This window comes from Nylanderia fulva, unplaced genomic scaffold, assembly GCF_048542155.1.
Source record: "Nylanderia fulva isolate GAGA-0341 unplaced genomic scaffold, ASM4854215v1 Scaffold21, whole genome shotgun sequence".
NCBI lineage: Eukaryota > Metazoa > Arthropoda > Insecta > Hymenoptera > Formicidae > Nylanderia > Nylanderia fulva.
In genome coordinates, this window is record NW_028190275.1 from 1,052,577 (window position 1) to 1,073,479 (window position 20,903).

The following is a 20,903-nucleotide window of genomic DNA, read 5'->3' on the forward strand; positions in this document are numbered from 1 at the left end:
ATGCGCATCTTTATCGACAGATTTTGTGTAACTAGTTCGAGGAGCGACCGCTACGAGGCGCTGCGATCGCTCATTTATTTCTATCCCTTATTTGCCCATCTCATTATCTCGCTAATCATCTCCGACTTTAAAAAATGACGATGCAGCTGTGAATTTGGCGGTTAAATTTTTAATGACAAATGGATAATCATCTCTGTGATACAGCAGTCTGACAGATTATTATTGTTACGATGTTAGCCACTGCGGGAATAACAGCTGTACATGTTAAAAAATTGGGTAAGAAAGCAATGCAAGGAAACTGCAATTAATTATTTAAACTAAGATACGCGTACACCTTTTTGCAATATATATATTTTTTTGGAACATTAACATTGTTTTTAGGCCATACAATTGATGAAATACGCTTGCGAGCTTTGGACAATATTATTTCCAAGTATGATCTCGGTTTCATATGCGACTGCGACGCTGTCAAAAAAGAGATAATTCAGAGGCTGTTTAACTGGTTTTCGTTCGAAATTGCTCCCCAACCAGATAAAGTATTAAACTTATTATTGCAGCTAGTAAAGGTACTTGGACTATTCTGCTAATGTGACAAATTATTTTGTAAAAAATTTGATTATGAAAAACTTAGTATATTTTATTTATAATAATGTACAATCTTTACCTTAAGACAGATGCAAAAAGTTACTTGAACGCATTTGGTAAATTAAAGTTTCAAAATGAACTTTACGAATTGAGAAGAAAACTCTCTCCTGAATGGTATGCAAAATTAGATGAAATTGAGGAGGCTGTTATTCATGTGAAAAAAAATCAGATAGATGGGTCAAATGTAGACACAAAGGTATGAGAATATTGATACATTACTTTTTAATACATATGTATATACTAGAATTGTGGAAAGAACTAAATATATTTACATTGCAGGATTTAACTACAATATGTTCAGAGTTTGATAGATATAGAACACAAACACAAAATCATGCTAGATATAAAAGTGAGAATTGTGAAAGAGAAAGCCATGATGATTTGCATAGTGTTTTCAATCTGCCTTCTATTTTGGATAGGTAAGAAAATTAACACAAATGTTAGAAACCTGTTATTATTGAGCATTAGAAAAATTTCAGCAGTAAAAAGTAAAAATATCTTTTTTATATATTATATATAATGTCTATGTATTTGTTACACAAAATTAATATACATAAAATATATACAATTGCATGTGTGCATAGTACAATACCACTCGATGTAACATTGGAATGCGAAAATGGCACGCAAGTTTCTAAGACTATAGAAGGTGGTATAAAATGGTTAATAATGCCGTGGCAGCCCCTGGTTACGTCGGACAAAGGAGTACTTACTGCAGTAGAGGAAGCTCTTAATGACACTGATATTAATCATATATTACATACATGTCAGTTTATAACAAATGTTATGATGCAAGACTTTCCAGCAGAAGTTTTTCTTCAGCGTCCAGCAATCATTACAGTAAATGTTTTTCTCTTTATAAATTATATTGATTGTTCTAAATATAGTATGACAAAATAAATTATCTGAAATAACATTACAGGTACTTCATGGGCTTCTTACTTCAAGTACTAACATGTCAGAAATTAATATCACATCTGTGGTTCCAACAGTGTTAAAAACTTTGCGTAAACTGACGCGTTCCCTAAAATTTCGTATTTACTACTATTGTGAACCATGCGTGGCAAATAAAAAGCAAAAGGTAAATAAAAGTGTGTACTAATTATTAAATGACAATTATATTTTAGTTCTTTTGATATAAAAGTTATCTAATATTATCTTTTAGCAATATGTAATACAATTATCAAGCTTACTTAGGGATTACTTTTCTTTATAATAATATTTCCATTATTTATTTATACAGTTATTGGCTAATAAATTGGATAACAATGTTTACATGTCCTCGGAAGCTGGAGATGGTCCAGATGGTGGTTTACCCGAGGCAAACTATCAAGCATATCAATCAGCAGTAAATATTTTAATTTCTTATATTAAGTTTATTTTTCTTAGGATTTTTTATTGCATTTATCAATACTATTATCAATACTATCTTTTAGGGGACTAGCGATAGAAGTCAGAGCATTAGCGAAAATATCGACGATTCCGTCTTGCAATTGCAACAGATGCTTCTGCCGGTTTATTGTATAGAGTCTCTGAAACATGTTCTTAATCAGTTAAGTTTACCTGTCAATTCCACTTTTCCTTTACAAAACATCAAGTACATCACAGATCTAACTCACGAATTAGTGCAGTTGCTTACAATTAGTATAATGCCGAATATCTGGCTCTGCAATGATGGTACAGCATTGAAGATAAATGACGATTTGAAATCGCTATTCAATTTAATGGGAGAGGTAATGGAATACTTTGAAAGTTGCGACAATGTGGATTACTTGAGAATAACGTACTTGCATCTTACTACTATTATTATGAAATTATTGAGTAGTATTGTACCATTGGAACTGGCAGACAGTGTTATACCGAATAGTTTAAAAGTATCCATAGCAAATGCTGTAATGGATGCACCGATATATCTATTATATCCGGCATTGCATTTGATGCTTTTGGAATATACTCGTGTAAGTAATTCAATTATGTTCTATTTCATACACTATATTAATATTGATTAACAATACGAACTTTTTTTATTTATAGCACTTTCAAGGCGCTAATGAGATAGAATTGATAAAATTATTTGATGAAACTAAAACTGTTGCAAAGTCTATGCAAGCAGCTATCTCTATATTAAAAGGTTCAGTGGAACAATCGCCTTCAGAAACTTTAAGAATGTTATATGTATCTAAATTGAGTTTGTCATATCATAAAAATTTAACTATTGTTAAAATTGCTATAAAATTTCTGCAAGACATTTCAAAATATTCTCTAAATAACGAAGACCATGCACTAGCAACAAAACTGATACTAAATTTCTTAGCAAACGCAGATGTAAATATTCGGCATGCCACATATGTCGAATGTCATATTTTAGTTAAAAATATTTTGGGAGTAGAATATAATAAAAATAAGTTATCATGGGAAAACTTAATATTCTTACTTGAACCGAATGTTTTAACGGAAATTATCTCTCACGGCGTAATGAGCGAAGACAGCAGGGTAATGAAAATTTATTTTTCGAATATTGTTAAAAAATAACTGTATGTGCTTGGTTTCATAATGCTTTATATTTTTATATTTAGATAAGTGAAATATCAAAAGATATATTAGTGTTTATATTGAAAGGGAGAATACAAATGGGCGAAACTGGATGGTTAAAAACTTTAGAAGCTTTTGTTCCTGTGCTCTATCTTTTACAGTGTCACGCTGATACCCATTCACCTTTAGGTCAGTGTGTTACCAAGATATTTGATCCTGATGTTTCCAACAATATATTATTGCCATTTATCGAGGTAATTTGACATATTTTAAGATATTTTTTTCATGTTACAATTTTTCGTCATGTATTATATAACTTATATAACTTTTAATTTCAGATGTTAAAAGGCAATTTAAGATTTCTTTATTCGCCAAACAGTGATGTACGAGAAGAAGCGTTATGTCGTTTAATCTGGCTTCTTGGAAAGGAAAAGGATTCTCTCCAAAAATTACCACGACTGTCATCTTTACATGGCTTACCTCTCAGTTCACTTTGCATATTTGAACGTAAAACCTTTGTTAAGCGATCAGAAGGCAATTATCAGGTTACATATTTATATTCAGAATATTTAAAGGTCTCTTATAGTCTTGATTTATTTCTACTTAACATAGATTAATACTAGTCACACACACGTACTAGTCCTTTTTTGTATGTTTAATTAAAATTTTAATCTTTTAGAGAATACTATATATATGTATATTTGATATTAAACATTCTAATAAAAATATTTTCTTTGCAGAGGAGCAATATGTTATCAGTATTGGAAATGTTAAACGAACCAAATGTAGATCCAAAAATACGAAAATCCGCATTGGTACAAATTAGCGTGATGCTTTCCGACACTTCCTTACACAAATTGTTCATTGATCAAGGTGGGCTGCCTTTGATCTTGGATATTTTCAATAAAGCTCTAGTAAGTTATTGCTTTTCTAACTTTATAAAAGAGGATATTATATATGATTTTCTTTTATTTTATCTAAACATATTATTTGTAGATAGAGAAAGATTATATAAATTATCCAGATTCTGTAATACCGATAATCAGCGTATTAAAATTACTCGCATTTTTTGAATGTTCTATACGACACGAATTATCTGTCAACACCAATGTTCTCTTTAATATCATAAGAAGTATGTATATTTCTTTGTACAATTTCATTTTGTTCAAAGAGTTTATATCAAAGATAATTATTTAATAATTTTATGATGTGTGTTATTTTATAATTCACAACATAATTATAATGCAGAAAATTTCTGTATTAGGTCTTTTTTTATTTCCAAACAACGAGTGTATAAAAACCGATGGCGCGCAACTGCTGTGTTTACTTCTCTATAGCGAACACATTATAAGAGTTAATGAAAAAGCAGCATTAATGGAAAATGGCATTGCATCACATATTTCATTACCTTATATTATTGTGACAAATATGAAATTGCCGTTTGCGTGCAAATCTCATTGGAAAACAAGTATATACAGGCAATCTGATGTATCATGTAAGTTGAGAGTTTCCAGTATCTGTAACTAATCTATAATAACTCTTCACACAACTGAAGAAAAACTGATTCTATATGATTTTGACATAAAAAAAACTGTTTTTGCTCTCTTTAAGTTATAAAGTTAAAACAATGTATTTAAATTTTTAGTACTTCATGGCAGCAATCCAGTGGCCCTAACTTTCATTAGACAGTATTGGGCATGGGAATGGAATGACGGTATAAATATGTTGTGGAAAAGTTTAGATGATTTAAAAAATTCTGAAATCACACAAAAATTGATGATTCTTGAAAAAGATTTCCTTTCTCTGCAATACAGCTTTCCTCAATATTGTTGTCAACAGCAACTCTACAATATTCAAAATTCTACTACGCATTATAGTGTTATGTGTGCATTAGATTACCTTACAATGTAAGTTATTATTATCACTAAGAATCTCTTTTATTTTGACTTTAATTAATATCAGGAGCATTTATTATTATTATATATTTACTAATTTTATTTTAATTATTTGATTTTTAGGTATCTAAAATTTTACAAAATACTCCAACGTAATAACGAAAAAGAAATCGATTTACTACCTTGGGAGCAAACGTTTGAACGATTTTTATTATCACATCCTGCTAGTAAAGAGGACTGTGACTTATTTGTGGACGTTCTAATTTTTTTACAATTATATTTAAATGTGACAAAAAAAGGTAAAAAATATGATTTATATGTGATATTTTTAGATATTATTTCTCATGGTAAAATTATATTAGGATGTTAAATTTTTTCCTAATTCTTAAAAGGATCTTGGATTAGTAAAATTATGAAAAACATGACAAGATCTTTGGCAGATTTATTTAAAAACTTGGAAGTTGATAATCAGAATGTACATCAATCTATTCTTAAATTAGTACGTACATGTTCTGCGATCGAAAAAAGACAAAAATTCAATGACGAACCGAAGAATACCTGGATTAAATTTGTAGAGTTTGTTGTTTCGACACTATGTTTCGGAGATCAGCAGCATTTCTACAATCTCGGTTAGTATTTGTTGAATCTATCCAAATTGTAATTTGAACAATTATTCTTGAGAATAATAGAAAATCGATTTTGTGGAATTTAAAATGTCATAATTTTTTTCTTTTTTATTTTGTTATAGCGTATCTCGATTGGTTGTTAACATGTTTAACATATTTAATCGGACAGTGCGAATGGGGAGATCATAAGAACTTACTATTGTCTCTTTGCAATACGCTCATAGAACCAATTGTATCTTTTCATGGTGCTGGTACAGTTAGTTTTATGGGTTTATCAATAACAAGAAACTCGATTATATGTCTTAATCACTTGTTGTATCAGATGCAAGTAAATTTTAATAAGAATGTGAGTATACATCCTTGATTTAATAGTATTTTGAAAACAATGTGCTTATCAATTACTAAAATTAATCAATAATTTTGCATAGCTTGCATTAATTATCAATTTCGGTACAAATGAATTAATATCATTATATCATTACAGTCATGGATAGTATTTTGGCATGAAGAAGGTCGCTCATTAAATTGGTTGCCTATGTTGTGGCAAAATCGAGATCCATTGGTTCGCGCTTCGGCATTGCAATTACTGGCAGGTCTGATGAACACAGTACACACTGCGTCGCAACTTCTCAACGCAATTGCCATGGCCCCGAGTGATCTGTGTTACACATTGCTTCAATGCGTCGCGAATAGAGAGGAGTCTTGTTTAGTTAGAGAACAAGCATGTATCGCATTTTGCAATATGCTGAAGAATTCGATGACTTTTCAATGTGTAAGCAAGAAAAGATATCTAAGTAAAAATAATGCATGTATTCCATATGTCTATATATATTTGGATTTATGAAGATATATACGTATCTTTTTTGCAAAAATATGAAAAATATATATATACATACTTTAAGAGTTTAACAAGGCTCTGTAATATAAATATAAAATATTTATTATTAAAATATTTTATATTTATATATACATATTTAAGAATTATCGATCTTTAATTAAATTGTAATTTTTATTTTATATAGGATGATTCTTTACAATCGCAAACCATCTTAATATATGTGGAGCAGCGCAATATTTATCATGAAATTAGTGTTTTGTGTTCCAACATTTATATGTTGACTACTCTAGACGTGGAACAATCAGAATATCAAAAGAACAACAGCAAAGCAACTTTCATGCAAAGTGCACAATCTGGTTGCTTTTCACTGGTACCATGCATCATATCGTATCTATACAACTGTCAGGATGAATTACAAGCATGTAATTACATTATTTAATTATAAATTATTTAGCGATATATTTGCTTTGTATAATTTATAATTAATTTCTTTGTTATATTGATTAATTTTAGTTTCCGGTAGAGATTCTGAAATAACTGATGTGGATAGTTCCATGCAGTCAATCACGACGCCTTCGCTTATTACAGCTGCTTGTAACTTATTGAACAATTTAATATTCATTGGACTACATGAGGTAGTTCGACAGATCTATGAGCATTCTATCGATAGGTATTTATTTGGGTATGTATGCGAAAAGAATATCTGTAAGACATACAAATTATCTTTTCGTCACTGAGATGTTAAATTTGACTTCTTTTGTTTTAAGATGTTTTAATGAAATTCCGAAAGATAATGGAAACAGGAAGAGTTTGAGTCATTATTCCGATATATTAGAAATGTATATTAACATCTGTACAGTTCTAACAAACTGCATCACACACAGCAACGAATATACAACCGTCGTTCTCTTCTCCTCGGATTCGCTTTATACTTTATTCTGTTTCTTAAATATAGATTTATATCGTAAGTGTATATTGCAAATTTATTTTTAATATAATTTTAAATATATATTTTAAAAATTCTTTTAACTTCCTTGCATAAATATATAATTTCTTTTTCTTTTTTTTTAGAATCTGCTGAACCGCGCCTGATATACCTGCGTAATAGATTGTGGACGGAGATCTATAACTTTATAGCTATACTTTCGTTAACGGAGGACCAGCATTTCGAAGCAATTCAAAGCGCGTTAGAATTATGTGGGCCAGAAACAGTGATGGCTTCCATCTGTTATGCGATAAAGGACTCTGCGACAGATCTGAGAATGAGTGCAATCGGTTGCTTAGCTTTTCTACTATCCCAAGAAATTCAGAAAGACTCGCTAGGAAAAAGTGGCGTCTCATTACAGACAACACTCGATACGGTACTCGATACACGTGTCGCGATTGAAAGCAAGAACGATAATTTGCGAGACGTTATATCGAGCGTGAATAAATTGTCGATAAGAGACGCGAACGTGCATTCCAGAAAATCAAACGAAAGCGAGAAAAGTTCGCATACGATGGATAAATCGCTGAATCAAGAACGGATTACAATAGGAGGCGAATTATGCGAACTCTTGCTGCATCTTTTCATCGCTCATAATTACGCGAAATCCAAAAAGAATTGCAAACAATTGCAAGATAAAGATCTCATTGTAGGTGCACTGACTAATTTGTTATATGTATCAAAGGAAGCAAAACGAATTGCTCTGCAGGATAATCTTCCTGAGACTACATTGATGATCCTCAAAGAATTGTACGTTAAGCTAAATCTTCAACCGTTTGAACTTTATAAGAAACAAGTAGAAAAGAAGGTAAGAAAACGTTAAGATTTTTTTTAGAAACATTTACTACTTTTGTAATAAAACCACCTTTTCTATTGCACAGACTCATCCTCTGTTACATGATGTAAACTGCATCTTCATACTTCTAATGAACTTTATGTATGGAGATGCAAATGTTAAAGAGAATCTAACGAAGGAAGGTTTAGCAGATGTAGTGCACAAACTGTGGGCCTGGATAGCATTAAATAAAACAGTGTCAACATCTGCCTTGAAATTGTTGGCGACATTTACAACAAAATGTAACATTGGTAAAATGACTTCACATAGCATTAAAATATTGAAAATATCAATAAATATGTATATATTTGTATATAATATATAGTGTATATATATATATTTTTTTTTTTATTATATGCATTTTTTTAATTTAATTCTGTTGCATTTCTTTTTTCAGCCGCGCAATCTTTAACATTAACGACAATATTACCGGGATCCGGATTAAGGAAAACGCCAAATACACTCGCATTGATACACGTTATTATCCAAGTGGCGAGCAAAGAAATCGAAAGAGCCGGTCAAATTTTCGATAATCATAAGATGCATCTCGCTTTTCACATTTTACGAAACGCGGTGCATGTTCACGAATGCAGAGTCTGTATTTCAAAGGTAATCACATTCTTACTATACAAGATAAATTATTGAATATTGATTTTACATTATCAATTATGAATTTAAAGAATGATTTATTTTAGAGTAATCTCCTTCAATTTTTTACTAAAATACATCCCATTATTACCAAAAGAGTAAAACCATGGCCATTAGTGGAGATATATTGCCTAGAATTTTTAATAGATTTTACTTATTATGAGGAAGGACAATTATGTGTACCAAAGGTAAAAACATAAAAAAATATGGACTAATTCCTTAATCAATTTTAATATATATTTTAATACTGTAATAGTGTATTAATTGTAATACACTTTTTAATACACAATTTGTAGTATTGTTATGTATATAATATATATATTGTAATATTTTAGGCTACTGATGCTCTAGATGTTTTAATACACTTGGCAAAGTGTTCATCATCATCAAGCAAAGTTCTCGCGATATCGATTTTACGCAATCTAGCATTCAACGTAACGAACAGACCTCGACTTCTTAGTTCAGGTGAATAAATTAATACTAGTACTAATTTATTAATTACAAATTGTATTATATATATTTACTATTTTTCAGTGGATTTTATCAATTTGTTACACGATATCTTCAAGAACGGATCGCTGTGTGAAATTAGTTTAGCTGGTTCCATGTTGTGGTCCTTGATTAGCAACAATCAGAAAGGAAAACTTATCGCACGAAGTGCAGGATTTTCTCAGAGCATTCGAGAAGCTCTTGGTAGATTTACGTTGTCGAGTGTCGATACCAGTATACAGGAGCAGGAATTAGTCAAGGTTCTCCAATATGTGTTGACCATTCTCAGCCCAGTTGAAATAAAGAACGGTGATACATAAAATTTAATTAAAATTTTACCAAACTAACGAATGTTGTATATAAATATTTATGACCTAATTGATTTATAAAATAGTCCTAAGGTATATTTTTTTATATATGGAGAGTTGTATAATTTTGGAGAAATATATATATATTTTTTGAATGAAATGCAAAAACTTACTAAATGTCAATATATAAGTAATTACCCATTTTATTTTTCAATGATTCTTTTTGCAATAAATTCATATATTCCACAAATTTATATATAAATACCAAATAATATTAATTTATCTACACAAACATGTTTATTCTAACATCTTATCCTTTATTCACAAAAACTTGTAAAAACTCAGTATATGTGCAAAGAGAAACTAATGAATCTCTAAGAAATGTGATATTGCATTTTTTTAATTTAGAAATTGCTATGACGTTTTCATCTAGACTAGAATATTACAAAATGCTCATTGAAAAATTTATGTCAAATAATCTTTTTATTTTTTCTATATATTGTAACTATAATGTATAAAACATTAATAATAAAGAAATAAAGTTATGTACTTGTACATTTATATAATTTACATTATATAATTATTTGCTTAGGCAGGAGGTGCCGCAGGAACGTTTGTGGATATTGCATTATTTCCACTAGATTGCCATATTGAACACTTGACATTGAAATTGAAAACTCGATTGCAGTGTACAAGTATTTTTAAGGACTGGACGTTTTACAGGAATCTTTATAGAATCTATCCATAATCATATAGTTGGTTCAGCATCAACAGGCATGTGCATGCAATGCTAAATATCAAATTTGTATATGTATAACTTATATACATATACATTTCTTTTTCTCATATGTTAGCTGCATTATTCTTTTTAACAATATGAATAAGAAATTATAATTAAAACTATAATACAACCAAAAAGTGATCTTATTAAAAGATATTAATCACTGCTTATGAAATGCGATTATTCATACTGCAAAATAAAATAAAATTTAATAATTTAAATATGATTTTTATATATGATAATTGAATATGATTTAAATATAATTTCTATATAAAATTTTTATTTTTTTAGAAAAACTTAAAGTTTGTAAAAGAACTATAAAACATTCTACCAAAGAAAATAGACGAGTATAGAAGCACAATATATATATATATATATATATATATATAACATTGGCGCGCACGCGCCATCTGTTACCCCACAATCCCATCAATAGCGCGCACAGTCACGGTGTAAAAATATTATATAGATGCGCGCGAAGAAGTTATGTCGAAGGTGGTATACCCGTGACGTCATTGGCGTACTAAGGGTTTGGGGGGATCGGAACGTGACCTACGCAGGAGATGTCGACAAGATGACAGCGGCCGTATGACGACGCTGGCTGGCTGGCTACGCCGTTGTGCCCGCCACGAGATAACCGAGAAGACGTCGCACCGCACCTTGGTGGTGCGACAAGTGCGGCTACGAAGAGAGTGCAACGAGAGAGCGAAGAGTACGCGAGACTTGACACCGTCGTCATCGTCGTGAGTGCCGCGCCCCCGTGCGATGCGCACAACGGCACCGTGAGTGCTGGCTGGCGGAGTGTTGCTGGGACTTGTCCCTGGAGGAGTCGCCGACGAGGAGTACCGCATCCACGCGTCCGGAGGCATGAGCGTGTTCGGGGACTTTCAGCGTGTCTGGGTGCAGCGGTTCCCGGACAGCGCCTTGCCGGCCGCCTGGGAAGAGGACGTTAGAGCGAACCTCGTCAAGCACAAGCAGAAGGTGAGTGTGATGACTCTTCTTCGAGGAAGAGGTCTCGCGAGACACAAGGGCGGAGGCTGTTCGCATCGAGTTCGCATTTGAGTTTTATTGATGAATCCAAGAATAAGATTGTGTTGTGATGGATATAATTGTAAAGTGAAAGAACAAAAATATGTAAAATTAGGACGAAACTTGCGCAACGATTAGTTTGCCAACAGTGTCACAATGTTCACTAGGTATTTATTAGTCGGATATGAGCGTGTATGTTGGTGCATGTGAATAAAGGGTTCTATTTAATTCAATTAATATCTTGGAATGGATGACTCATCAAACAAATAGGCTAGAACATCCAATTCTTCTGGATAAGTTCTGACAGATTTCTGGAAGAAGGGGAGATAAATATTTGTGACAATGGGTGAATTGCATGATTAAAGATACAAAGATAAGAACGATGAGATGTTGCAATGTTTACCAGGTATTTATTAGTCAGAATTGAGTGGGATGTTCATTTATGTGGATATAATTAAAACAGTTAGCAAAGAAATATATGTGAAGAAATACCTGAATCAAAGATTCAGGTATTTCTTCACATAAAAATTAAGAAGAACGAGAAAAACTTAATTTTACCACTTGTAATAAAAACTTCGTCACGTGTAATTTGATTAATATCACATTGAGTGCCATGATGACTCATCGAATTAATTGTCTGAAACCTGTTAGTAGTAGAGCACTTGTGACATTTAAAATATCAAAGGAAATTATTATCTTTTTTTTATATAACATTTTAATAAACAAAACAGTAAATAATGAAAAAAATAATAAACATTGATTTTTTGTTTTCAATTACTATCTTTTTATGAATCATTAAGAAAAATTATCTGTAATTATCTTATCATATTCGAAACTGATTGTATTAGGTCATCCTAGAAGTTCATATGGCATATATTAATCAATTTTGGTTAAAATTTTCTTGAAATACAATGTAAATGTTTTAAAAAGTGGAAAGAAATTGTATAAATTGAAACAATTAATTTTGTGAAATTAGAAAAATATATTTAATATAGTGCAAAATATAATTTTTTTTATAAAATATAATTCTCTAAAATATTTGTAAATTAATTAATTTTTAAAATTTGCTTTTTATCAAATAACAGTAAAAACTTTTTGAAAAACGTCATAAAGAAATGCACACTGTATATATTCTAATATATTTTTTTTGCAGGTGACAGCTTTGAGAGAAGAACTTGAAAAGGAAGAATTTTACGTAGAGTATCTAGAAAGATTACTGGCTGATGTCGAACGACACAAGCAACTGGCTAACAATATCAATTTAAATGCAAGTATATCTGAAAACAAACAGGAAGCAACAGAACTGCAGTCTCAACAGGATTCTCAAACAGTGGAAAATAACTTGACGGACTCTTCAAATCCGACGAATGTCGGATCGTCCGCGCCTTTGACAGAACGAGATGACATTAGCAAATTTCAGGACAAGTGCGTGTCTGAATTGAGTTCAACTCTCGGCGCAGCTGGCAAGAGACCCAAGAGCGAAATACCGAAGAGTCCGGAGAAAGTGCCTGAGCTTAGGAGAAACAGTGATCCAGACGTGCCAAGTAATTATGTTACAGTAATCGAAGTCACTGGAAGCTCGAAAAAAGATAAAAATGAGGATTCTCTCAAGGAGGAGGATGAGAAAGGTAATCTTTTTTTGTGTTCTTATCTTGTCTATACATTTTTTAAATAAAATTTTGTATAAATGCCTATGTAATTGTTATGAAAACTTTCTTGTTTTGATATTAAGAAAAAGAATCATTTAAAAATTTTGATAAATTGAGAAGATTTTCAATTATACTTAATCACTTGTATGATTGAAGATTAGTCACAAAGCTCAATTTTATTTTATATCCATATGCTACAAATTATTTTATAATAAAATTACAAAATATAATAGAATTTACAAAGTTCTAAACATTGAATAATCTTATTCGTTTGTTAAATTTCACACAATGACTACTATTTATTTGCTGACTAGACTTAGAAAAGGCAATCAACGAGGATGACGAGGATGGCGACGCAGAAGCATCAGAAGAGGAGCCTTATTACGATTCAGTAGCTTTGGATCAAACTGGAGAATACGTCTATATTGATGCGCGCGTTCCCACTGTCAACAGCAATAATGGTAACAAAGCGGCGCCTCGAAGACCCCCGTCACTGCCAGATTCGCCGGGCAATCAGAGTAATTATGTCAACATCGATTATTTTATACAGTAAGTCGTTCGCCATCTCTCGTCTCACTTCAACTAAAGCATGTCAAAGTCTTTAATCACGCGGAGTACGCGTGCATCCGGATCATTTTGAACATATATTTTGTAAATGTAAGGTTCTTTTTAGTTGAACTGAATTCTTTACTCCATATTGAAAGGAAAGAAATAAACTCTGAACTAGTACAACCAGTTCAGCTGAAAAGAACAGACCTATATAATTGGTTGAATTCACGTACGAGTACTCCCGGGTTAAAGTAAAAATATAGAATGTGTACGATTCGCATATTATTTTCAGACACAGAGCGGCGATGGACAGCGAAGACGAGGAAGGTGCCAGTCCGGCACCTCCGATCTTGCTGCGAGCTCTCAGCACGGACAGCGAAACCGGCAGCAGTGACGCTGAACCATTGAGTTTGAGCGAGGGTAGCCTGGAATCACCGACTCCGACGACACCGCGTAGACAGGAGAAGAGCAAGGATCGCGAGGACGATAGAACATCGATGGTCAAGTGTATCGTGAATTCGGTAGTAGAGAGCGAAGCTGTATATGTGGAGTGTTTAACTGTGATGTTACAAGTATGTAACTATTTTGCAATTCGAATATTTACAATAGCTCATTTATAATATATGTATTTCACTATTTGTCTTTGTTTACAGTATATGAAAGCTATTAGGGCAACTTTAACGACATCTCAACCAGTCATCTCGGAGGAGGAATTTGGAACAATGTTCTACAAGATTCCAGAACTACATGCTCTGCATCAGACGTTTCTGGACGGTCTTCGAAAGAAGACAGAGAAATGGGACAGTAAAACTAATATAGGAGAACAATTTAAGGTATATATAATTTGATGATACTGTCGTATGAGATGAATAAAAATTAATTTGAATAATCGTGTAACGTAATTGTGTTGACTTCAGGTTATGGCCAGTAATATAGGATTATATGGTGCATTTTTACACAATTATGGTCGTGCAACTGACACCGTGCGACGATGTTCTACCAATTCCACTCAATTTGGAGAGATTACTAGAGACATAAGACTCAGAGGTTTCCCAAAGGGTCCGGGTTTGTCGTTAGAAGATCTGTTACATAAGCCAGTTGCTCGAGTGCAAAAGAATGCTTTAGTTTTACATGTAAGTATATACAATATTTTCTTATATAAATTCCCTTTACATTGCATTAGCAACAAAATGCGATTTTTTACAACAATATTACTGAGAAAATTGCTAAAATGATAAACTACTATGACTCTTAGATTTTTCATAAATGCACCATAATCTCTAGTTTATCTTATCTCTCACTTCGTAGCGATAATTCTCATTTAATACTTCCAGGATCTTTTGAAGCATACGCCAGTTAATCATGCGGATCACGCACCTCTGTCAGAAGCTCTGGCTATGACCAGGAATTTCTTAGATGAGTTTAATATTATTCAGACAAAGTCCATGTTTCCGGTAAGAAAAATTCATGTAATACTAGATGTATTTTATACAATTTTTTTAATATATTGTAATTGTTCCTTTATATCTGATTTTTTTGTTCTTCCCTTAGAGTCACGACAGAGCTCAACGAAGATTGGTGAAGAATTCGTTTGTAGTCGAACTCTCGGATGGTCACAGAAAGCTGAGACACCTTTTTCTCTTTAACGACGTAATCGCCTGTGCGAAGTATAAAGCATCCGGCAGAGATAAATTCACGTTCGAATTAAAGTGGTATGTCCCCGTCGCGGAAGCGACTGTTACGGAGGACGGCGTAGAGCCACGCGAAGCCAGCCCCGCTAATGTTGTAGCTTTGAGGTAAGCCGACTTAAAATCCGCAATAAATTAATGCTAGAATTACCTTCTGATATATGTAATATTTTTACTAACATTGACATCAACAAACATGTTATCAGATTGATCGTCACACATCCATTCATATCTCTTGTTATCAAAATACGAGTAATAATAGTAATGATTCATTTGTTGTTCATGTTGTCAATATATCATATTTATACTATAGTATAAAACAAAGAAACCGAACGAGTATTTGATTTGCCTAATGCCTAGTTAAATGTATCTTAACTTACCTATCTTAATTAATTTAACAACTATCAAAATAGGTCTCAAGCGTGTACAGTACGCGATCAGATACTGTGGGAGGAACGGAACGACGAGAAGCGAATTCGACTAGGTGGAAGAGGCTCGGAGAAGAATCGGAAAAAACTCGCTGAACTCGAGGCGCAGTTGGTATTAGCTTCGCCGAACTTGGTTCTACGTGTCGCGCATAAGAGCCAACAAAACCGAGTGCAGAATTCCTATACCTTCTTTTTGTCCAGTGAATTTGAGCGTTCCCAATGGGTGGAGGCGGTGGATGCATTGCAGCAGGTCATTGAATCTCATTAATAACTATAAATACAATTATTAATATATAGTTTATGCAATTATTCTATTTACATTTGTTAAGCTATTATATTAAACTCTATATATTTAATTAAAAATAAGGGAATTAACATTATTAATTTGTATTTTCCAGGGCGGACAGCCACCAGGACAGCTACCATTGTCGATGTACGAATTACAAGCTTGGGTCACCGCTTGTCGGACGTTTCTGCAAACGGATATGGGCAGCTATTTGTTGAGATCTGGACGCGACGAAAGCTTGCTGCTAGGTGATCTTCATCTAACACTGCTTGGTCTAACTCCGCCAGGTTTAGACAGAGTGAGTGACTTATATATCATCGTGGAAGTCGACAGCTATGGACACTACTTTAAGAGAGCACGAAGTCGCGTCGCCAAAGGTCAAGCTCCGCTTTGGGGTAAGATATTTCTCACTTCTTTTATACAGAGTATTTGTAGTACATCTTAATCTGTAATCTTCAACAAATATAGATAGCAGTATATTTTAAAATTAAAATTTTTTATATGATTATTATGAATTTTTCTATTTGTTTCAATTGCAGGTGAGACTTTTGTAGTAGAATTGGAAGGAAGTCAGAATGTTAGAATCTTGTTGTACGAGGAGTGCGGTACACGCTCGTTATTACGAGGCAAGTGCATTCAGAGGTTGAGCAGATCTTGGCTGCAATCTGATCAGGTGGAGAGATCATTGAACTTGGGACCCACTTCATTAGATGTAGGGCTACGTTTTGTTCCCAGTGAGGTCACTCTGCGGCGAGTGCCTTCGGCCAAACCGCAAGGTTTATTTGGTGCCAAGATCCAGCAAGTGTGCAAGTACGCGCGATTTTATTCGAATTAAAAAGATTAAATCTTCAAGTTCGAGAATATATTAATTTAATATTCAAATCAAATCGTGATAAAAAAAAACAAGAAGAAAACTGTTTTTATTTCTTTTTACAATAAGAATAAAATTACTAAATATATCTCTTAATTTAATTTATATATATATAAATTTGAAATATTTTAAAGAAAATATATTTTTTGTCGCAGACGAGAAAAGCGCGACGTGCCTTTCATCATAACGGCATGCGTGAGAGAAGTAGAAAGACGAGGTGTAGGCGAGGTAGGCTTGTATCGCGTTTCTGGTTCTGCATCCGACGTAGCGAGGCTACGCAAGTCGTTCGAGAGCAACTCGTATGAAGCGGAACAGCTGCTTAAAGAGGTACGTTTTCCAATACTTCCGAAGAGAAATATTTTTCGCATTATACTAATATCTTGAACATTCAGGTCGATGTGCATTCGGTGACGGGTGTGCTAAAGTTGTACCTGCGCGAAATGCCGGAAGCGCTCTTCACCGACGCTCTTTATCCGGCGTTCTTGGAAGCCTTCCAAACGGGTGATCTGTCACGAGGCGCTGCTTTACGCCGCGTTTACGACGGTCTACCTGCTGTCAATAAAGCGGTGATCGATTTTCTACTAGCGCATCTCGCTCGCGTGAACAAACACGAGGCGCAGAACAAGATGTCACTGCACAACTTGGCCACAGTGTTTGGACCCACGTTACTACGACCCGGTACCAGTAATTCGCGTAGCGATGCCAAAAGTCGCGATCCGCTCGCCGCTGGTACTGTCGACGTGATGGCGCAAGCTGGCATTCTCTATTGTTTCCTGCAGTTACATATGCAACAACAAAACAATCAATCGCTCTAGTCGACAAAGCCTTTCGGTTCTTTAGAATCCGAATTTCGCGGTTAACGTCGTTCAATTTGAAATTGGTAAGTAATCAGAAATGCAGCAATTTCTTGTTTGACGAGACAGATGTCTAAAAGACTCCATGACGATGTCTGAATGATAAGCCTAGATTTAACTTTCAATCTACTTGTCAACTTTCAAAGATATAATATTTCTATTTTTATTGTATTTTCTAATGTATATCGTTTAAGTAACACATAATTTTTATATGACAATATAATATAATTACATTGTCAAGTAAGAGAGTTGATAATATAATTTGTATATTCTTATAAGAAAATGCACTTTTTATATAACAATTAAGTTGTTATTATATTTGCATTAGATATGATAACATTGACTTCTTTATTTTATTTCAAAGAAGTAATACTTTTTCTTTATTTTGTTATTTTAATTTATATTTTATGATTAAATTAAGAGATTTTCGCTGTTAAAAAACTAATTTCTATTCTTCAAACATCGTATTGATAGTCTTATATTGTGCAGGTTGGCACAATAATCCATTTGGTGTTTCTTTTGTAGACATTAGTTTTGCGCAACTTCTCCTGCAATGCTGAGCTAGAGACCAGACATGTATTAAACGAATAGACTGGCTTGGATGGAATCCTCTACATGAAACTTTTGTATTCCATATATGTGCAAAGTAACATAGCAGAGCTGCTCTTATAGAACGATATATAAAGCGTAATAATAATAATAATAATAATAATAATAATAATAATATATATGTATATATATATACACATATATACATATATATATTATACATCTTTTTACTTTGAAGTTCATAATATATTTTCTACTTTGTATTGTCCGAGCGTGACGATGTCGCTCGCATGCGATCAAATTGACGATCCTTTGTAAGATGAGAATTTTAAGAGAAAAGTGTGGTACAGAAATTTCAGGTGAAAAATTGACCAAAGAAGATTAGTTTAGATTAACCAAAGTGGGCAAATTGATTGAAAAGTTGTATTAACATTTTATATATTAAGAGTATCTTACAAATTTATAAAAGAAAATTTATAAGGGGGAAGATTTGTTAAAGAGAATATAAGAGAGTGAAAAGAATCTAAAAGAATAAAATAAAAAAATCTTATATGTAAAGTTTGAAATCGAAACTTTGAAAGCCTGAAATTTATGTACTGAATATGCAATCTCTTTCTGGCGCGTCTGAGCTCTAGGAAGTTAAGTACTTTTCCAAATGACGTGTGTTCCTAGCAGAGAATCTAAATCTTTTTATACGAGCCTTTTTGTACCCTTTGCAGCAAGTAAGCTATCGCTCTAAATAATATGAATCTTGTACTTTGTATTTATAATAGCGTTCATCTTGCAGAAGCATCGCAGTATCCAGGAGAGAAAGAAAGAAAGAAAATGTGTATGTGTATGGTTTATTGTTCCATGGGGATCCTGCGAAATTCAGCGAATGATGTTCCTCATAGTGTGCAAAAAATTGAGAATCTGCTTTATACGTACGTATAATGTAATAATCGTCCATTCCATATGATGGCTCGAACTTTCTACCAAAAATTAAATCAGAGAAACAAGTTCGAGTCTTCGCGCAAAAACTCACGAGTTTTATCTCGAAAAGACATATGACTGCCTCGAGAAGTAAGTCCTCCTTATTCCGTCAAAGCGCTATTTTTCGACTGTAATTTCTTATACAAACAAAACTAATTTTTTTTTTTATTATCGTCCAATTGCAGCTTAAAATAAGACATTAAAGAGAAAGGTCCTTCCCCGCGCGCGTATAGAGTGTTTCGAGAATCATTTAAACGAAAAAAACGTGATTTTTTAAGAAGAAGGAAAACAAGTGAAATATGCAAAATAAATGAGATGTTCGATTTGTTTTTGAGATTTATCTTTAAATTAGTAAAAAATCATTAAAATATTTTTTTTTTTTTTTTTAATTCTGATCATTAAAATTAATTTTCTTGAAGAAATAATCTTGTACGAAAAAAAGATTTATTTATATTATATATTCTTTGATTTTCCTTTTTTTATTTTAATATTACTGATTTTGTGAATGGTTTTTTGGAACATTCTATACGATAGAGAAATATACTGTAGTCGCAATATAAAAAAAAAGAAAAATAAAAAAAAACACGCGGGTTGGACAGTACAAATTAGTAGAAATCGGTACATAGTGTATCGTGTATTATTGCCAGACCGTCTGCGAAGTTTGCAATAATTATAACATGCAAAAAAGCACAAAAAAGAGAAAACGAAAAAGAGCCAAGTCTGACTAAAAAAAAGTGTTCGATAAAAACAAAGACGTATGTAAGAAATATTAAATTGTTTATACTCGAAGTATAAACAATTATTGTATCTCATGCGTGTAAAGACGATCGCGTGTATGTTTGTGCTTGTTTGTATGCGTGTATTATTACCTTTCCCCTTCCGTGTATGTATTATACCGTAAAAAAATATCGTATAAGATTAATTTTGATATCGTCGTAGCGTTTAAGGAACGTCCGCCTTATTTTGTACATTGATACGAAGTGTAAAAACGAGTTTCCTCGATTATTATATTTGTGTATTATTATTAATAATATTATTACTCCATTACATATATGAGATAATTATCATCGCATCAGTAAACTATTTGTTACAAAGTTTGATCGAGCTAGCTTGTTCGCAGCGAAACGCGATGTACTGCCAAAAATATGAAAAAAATTACTTAAAGTGCATAAATATATACTGAAGGTTTATAAACTTTTATATCGATCGTGTATTGAATTTGTCTCAACGAGATATTTTCGATCAATACTAACTTGGCCAAACATAGCATAAATATATACTAAAGGTTTATAAACTTTGATATTAATTGTGTATTTATTGGATTTGCTACATTTTATTTTGATGAGGCATTTCCATTAATATTTAACTCGATAGCATTGAGAGAGAAAAATTCACAATTTATATTATATTAAAAATAAATTAATACAATTGTCGCTCGTATATTGA

At 32.5% G+C, this 20,903-nt stretch overlaps 2 protein-coding genes across 5 annotated transcripts; both read left to right on the plus strand.

The window, feature by feature from the left end:
- The first annotated feature begins 87 nt into the window (after nucleotides 1-87).
- Nucleotides 88-9,961, plus strand: ana3 (rotatin homolog anastral spindle 3). Of its 3 annotated transcripts, none has more exons than XM_029309787.2 (28): nucleotides 92-276; nucleotides 382-566; nucleotides 671-841; nucleotides 925-1,064; nucleotides 1,230-1,485; nucleotides 1,568-1,726; nucleotides 1,889-1,993; nucleotides 2,082-2,603; nucleotides 2,680-3,138; nucleotides 3,222-3,431; nucleotides 3,516-3,722; nucleotides 3,918-4,091; nucleotides 4,174-4,309; nucleotides 4,442-4,672; nucleotides 4,823-5,084; nucleotides 5,196-5,371; nucleotides 5,465-5,701; nucleotides 5,821-6,044; nucleotides 6,183-6,470; nucleotides 6,721-6,958; nucleotides 7,050-7,218; nucleotides 7,304-7,500; nucleotides 7,608-8,329; nucleotides 8,403-8,607; nucleotides 8,754-8,965; nucleotides 9,052-9,192; nucleotides 9,340-9,469; nucleotides 9,539-9,961. In XM_029309787.2, the coding sequence occupies exons 1-28, from the start codon at nucleotides 231-233 to the stop codon at nucleotides 9,811-9,813; spliced, it is 6,477 nt and encodes a 2,158-aa protein (XP_029165620.2). In that variant the 5' UTR covers nucleotides 92-230; the 3' UTR covers nucleotides 9,814-9,961. The 3 variants fall into 3 exon arrangements, with proteins under 3 accessions (XP_085338704.1, XP_029165620.2, XP_085338703.1); XM_085482577.1 differs by having other exon boundaries at nucleotides 5,573-5,701; XM_085482578.1 differs by lacking the exons at nucleotides 9,340-9,469; nucleotides 9,539-9,961 and having other exon boundaries at nucleotides 88-276; nucleotides 9,037-9,096.
- A 1,128-nt stretch (nucleotides 9,962-11,089) lies between these two features.
- RhoGAP1A (Rho GTPase activating protein at 1A) lies at nucleotides 11,090-20,757 on the plus strand. Of its 2 annotated transcripts, none has more exons than XM_029309797.2 (14): nucleotides 11,090-11,563; nucleotides 12,765-13,239; nucleotides 13,575-13,809; nucleotides 14,102-14,381; nucleotides 14,463-14,642; nucleotides 14,727-14,942; nucleotides 15,144-15,263; nucleotides 15,361-15,605; nucleotides 15,911-16,175; nucleotides 16,324-16,606; nucleotides 16,751-17,021; nucleotides 17,238-17,409; nucleotides 17,475-17,962; nucleotides 18,462-20,757. In XM_029309797.2, exons 1-13 carry the CDS (start codon nucleotides 11,450-11,452, stop codon nucleotides 17,895-17,897), a joined length of 3,279 nt encoding a protein of 1,092 aa, XP_029165630.2. In that variant the 5' UTR covers nucleotides 11,090-11,449; the 3' UTR covers nucleotides 17,898-17,962; nucleotides 18,462-20,757. The 2 variants fall into 2 exon arrangements, with proteins under 2 accessions (XP_029165630.2, XP_029165631.2); XM_029309798.2 differs by lacking the exon at nucleotides 11,090-11,563 and adding an exon at nucleotides 12,154-12,257.
- Nucleotides 20,758-20,903: the final 146 nt, after the last annotated feature.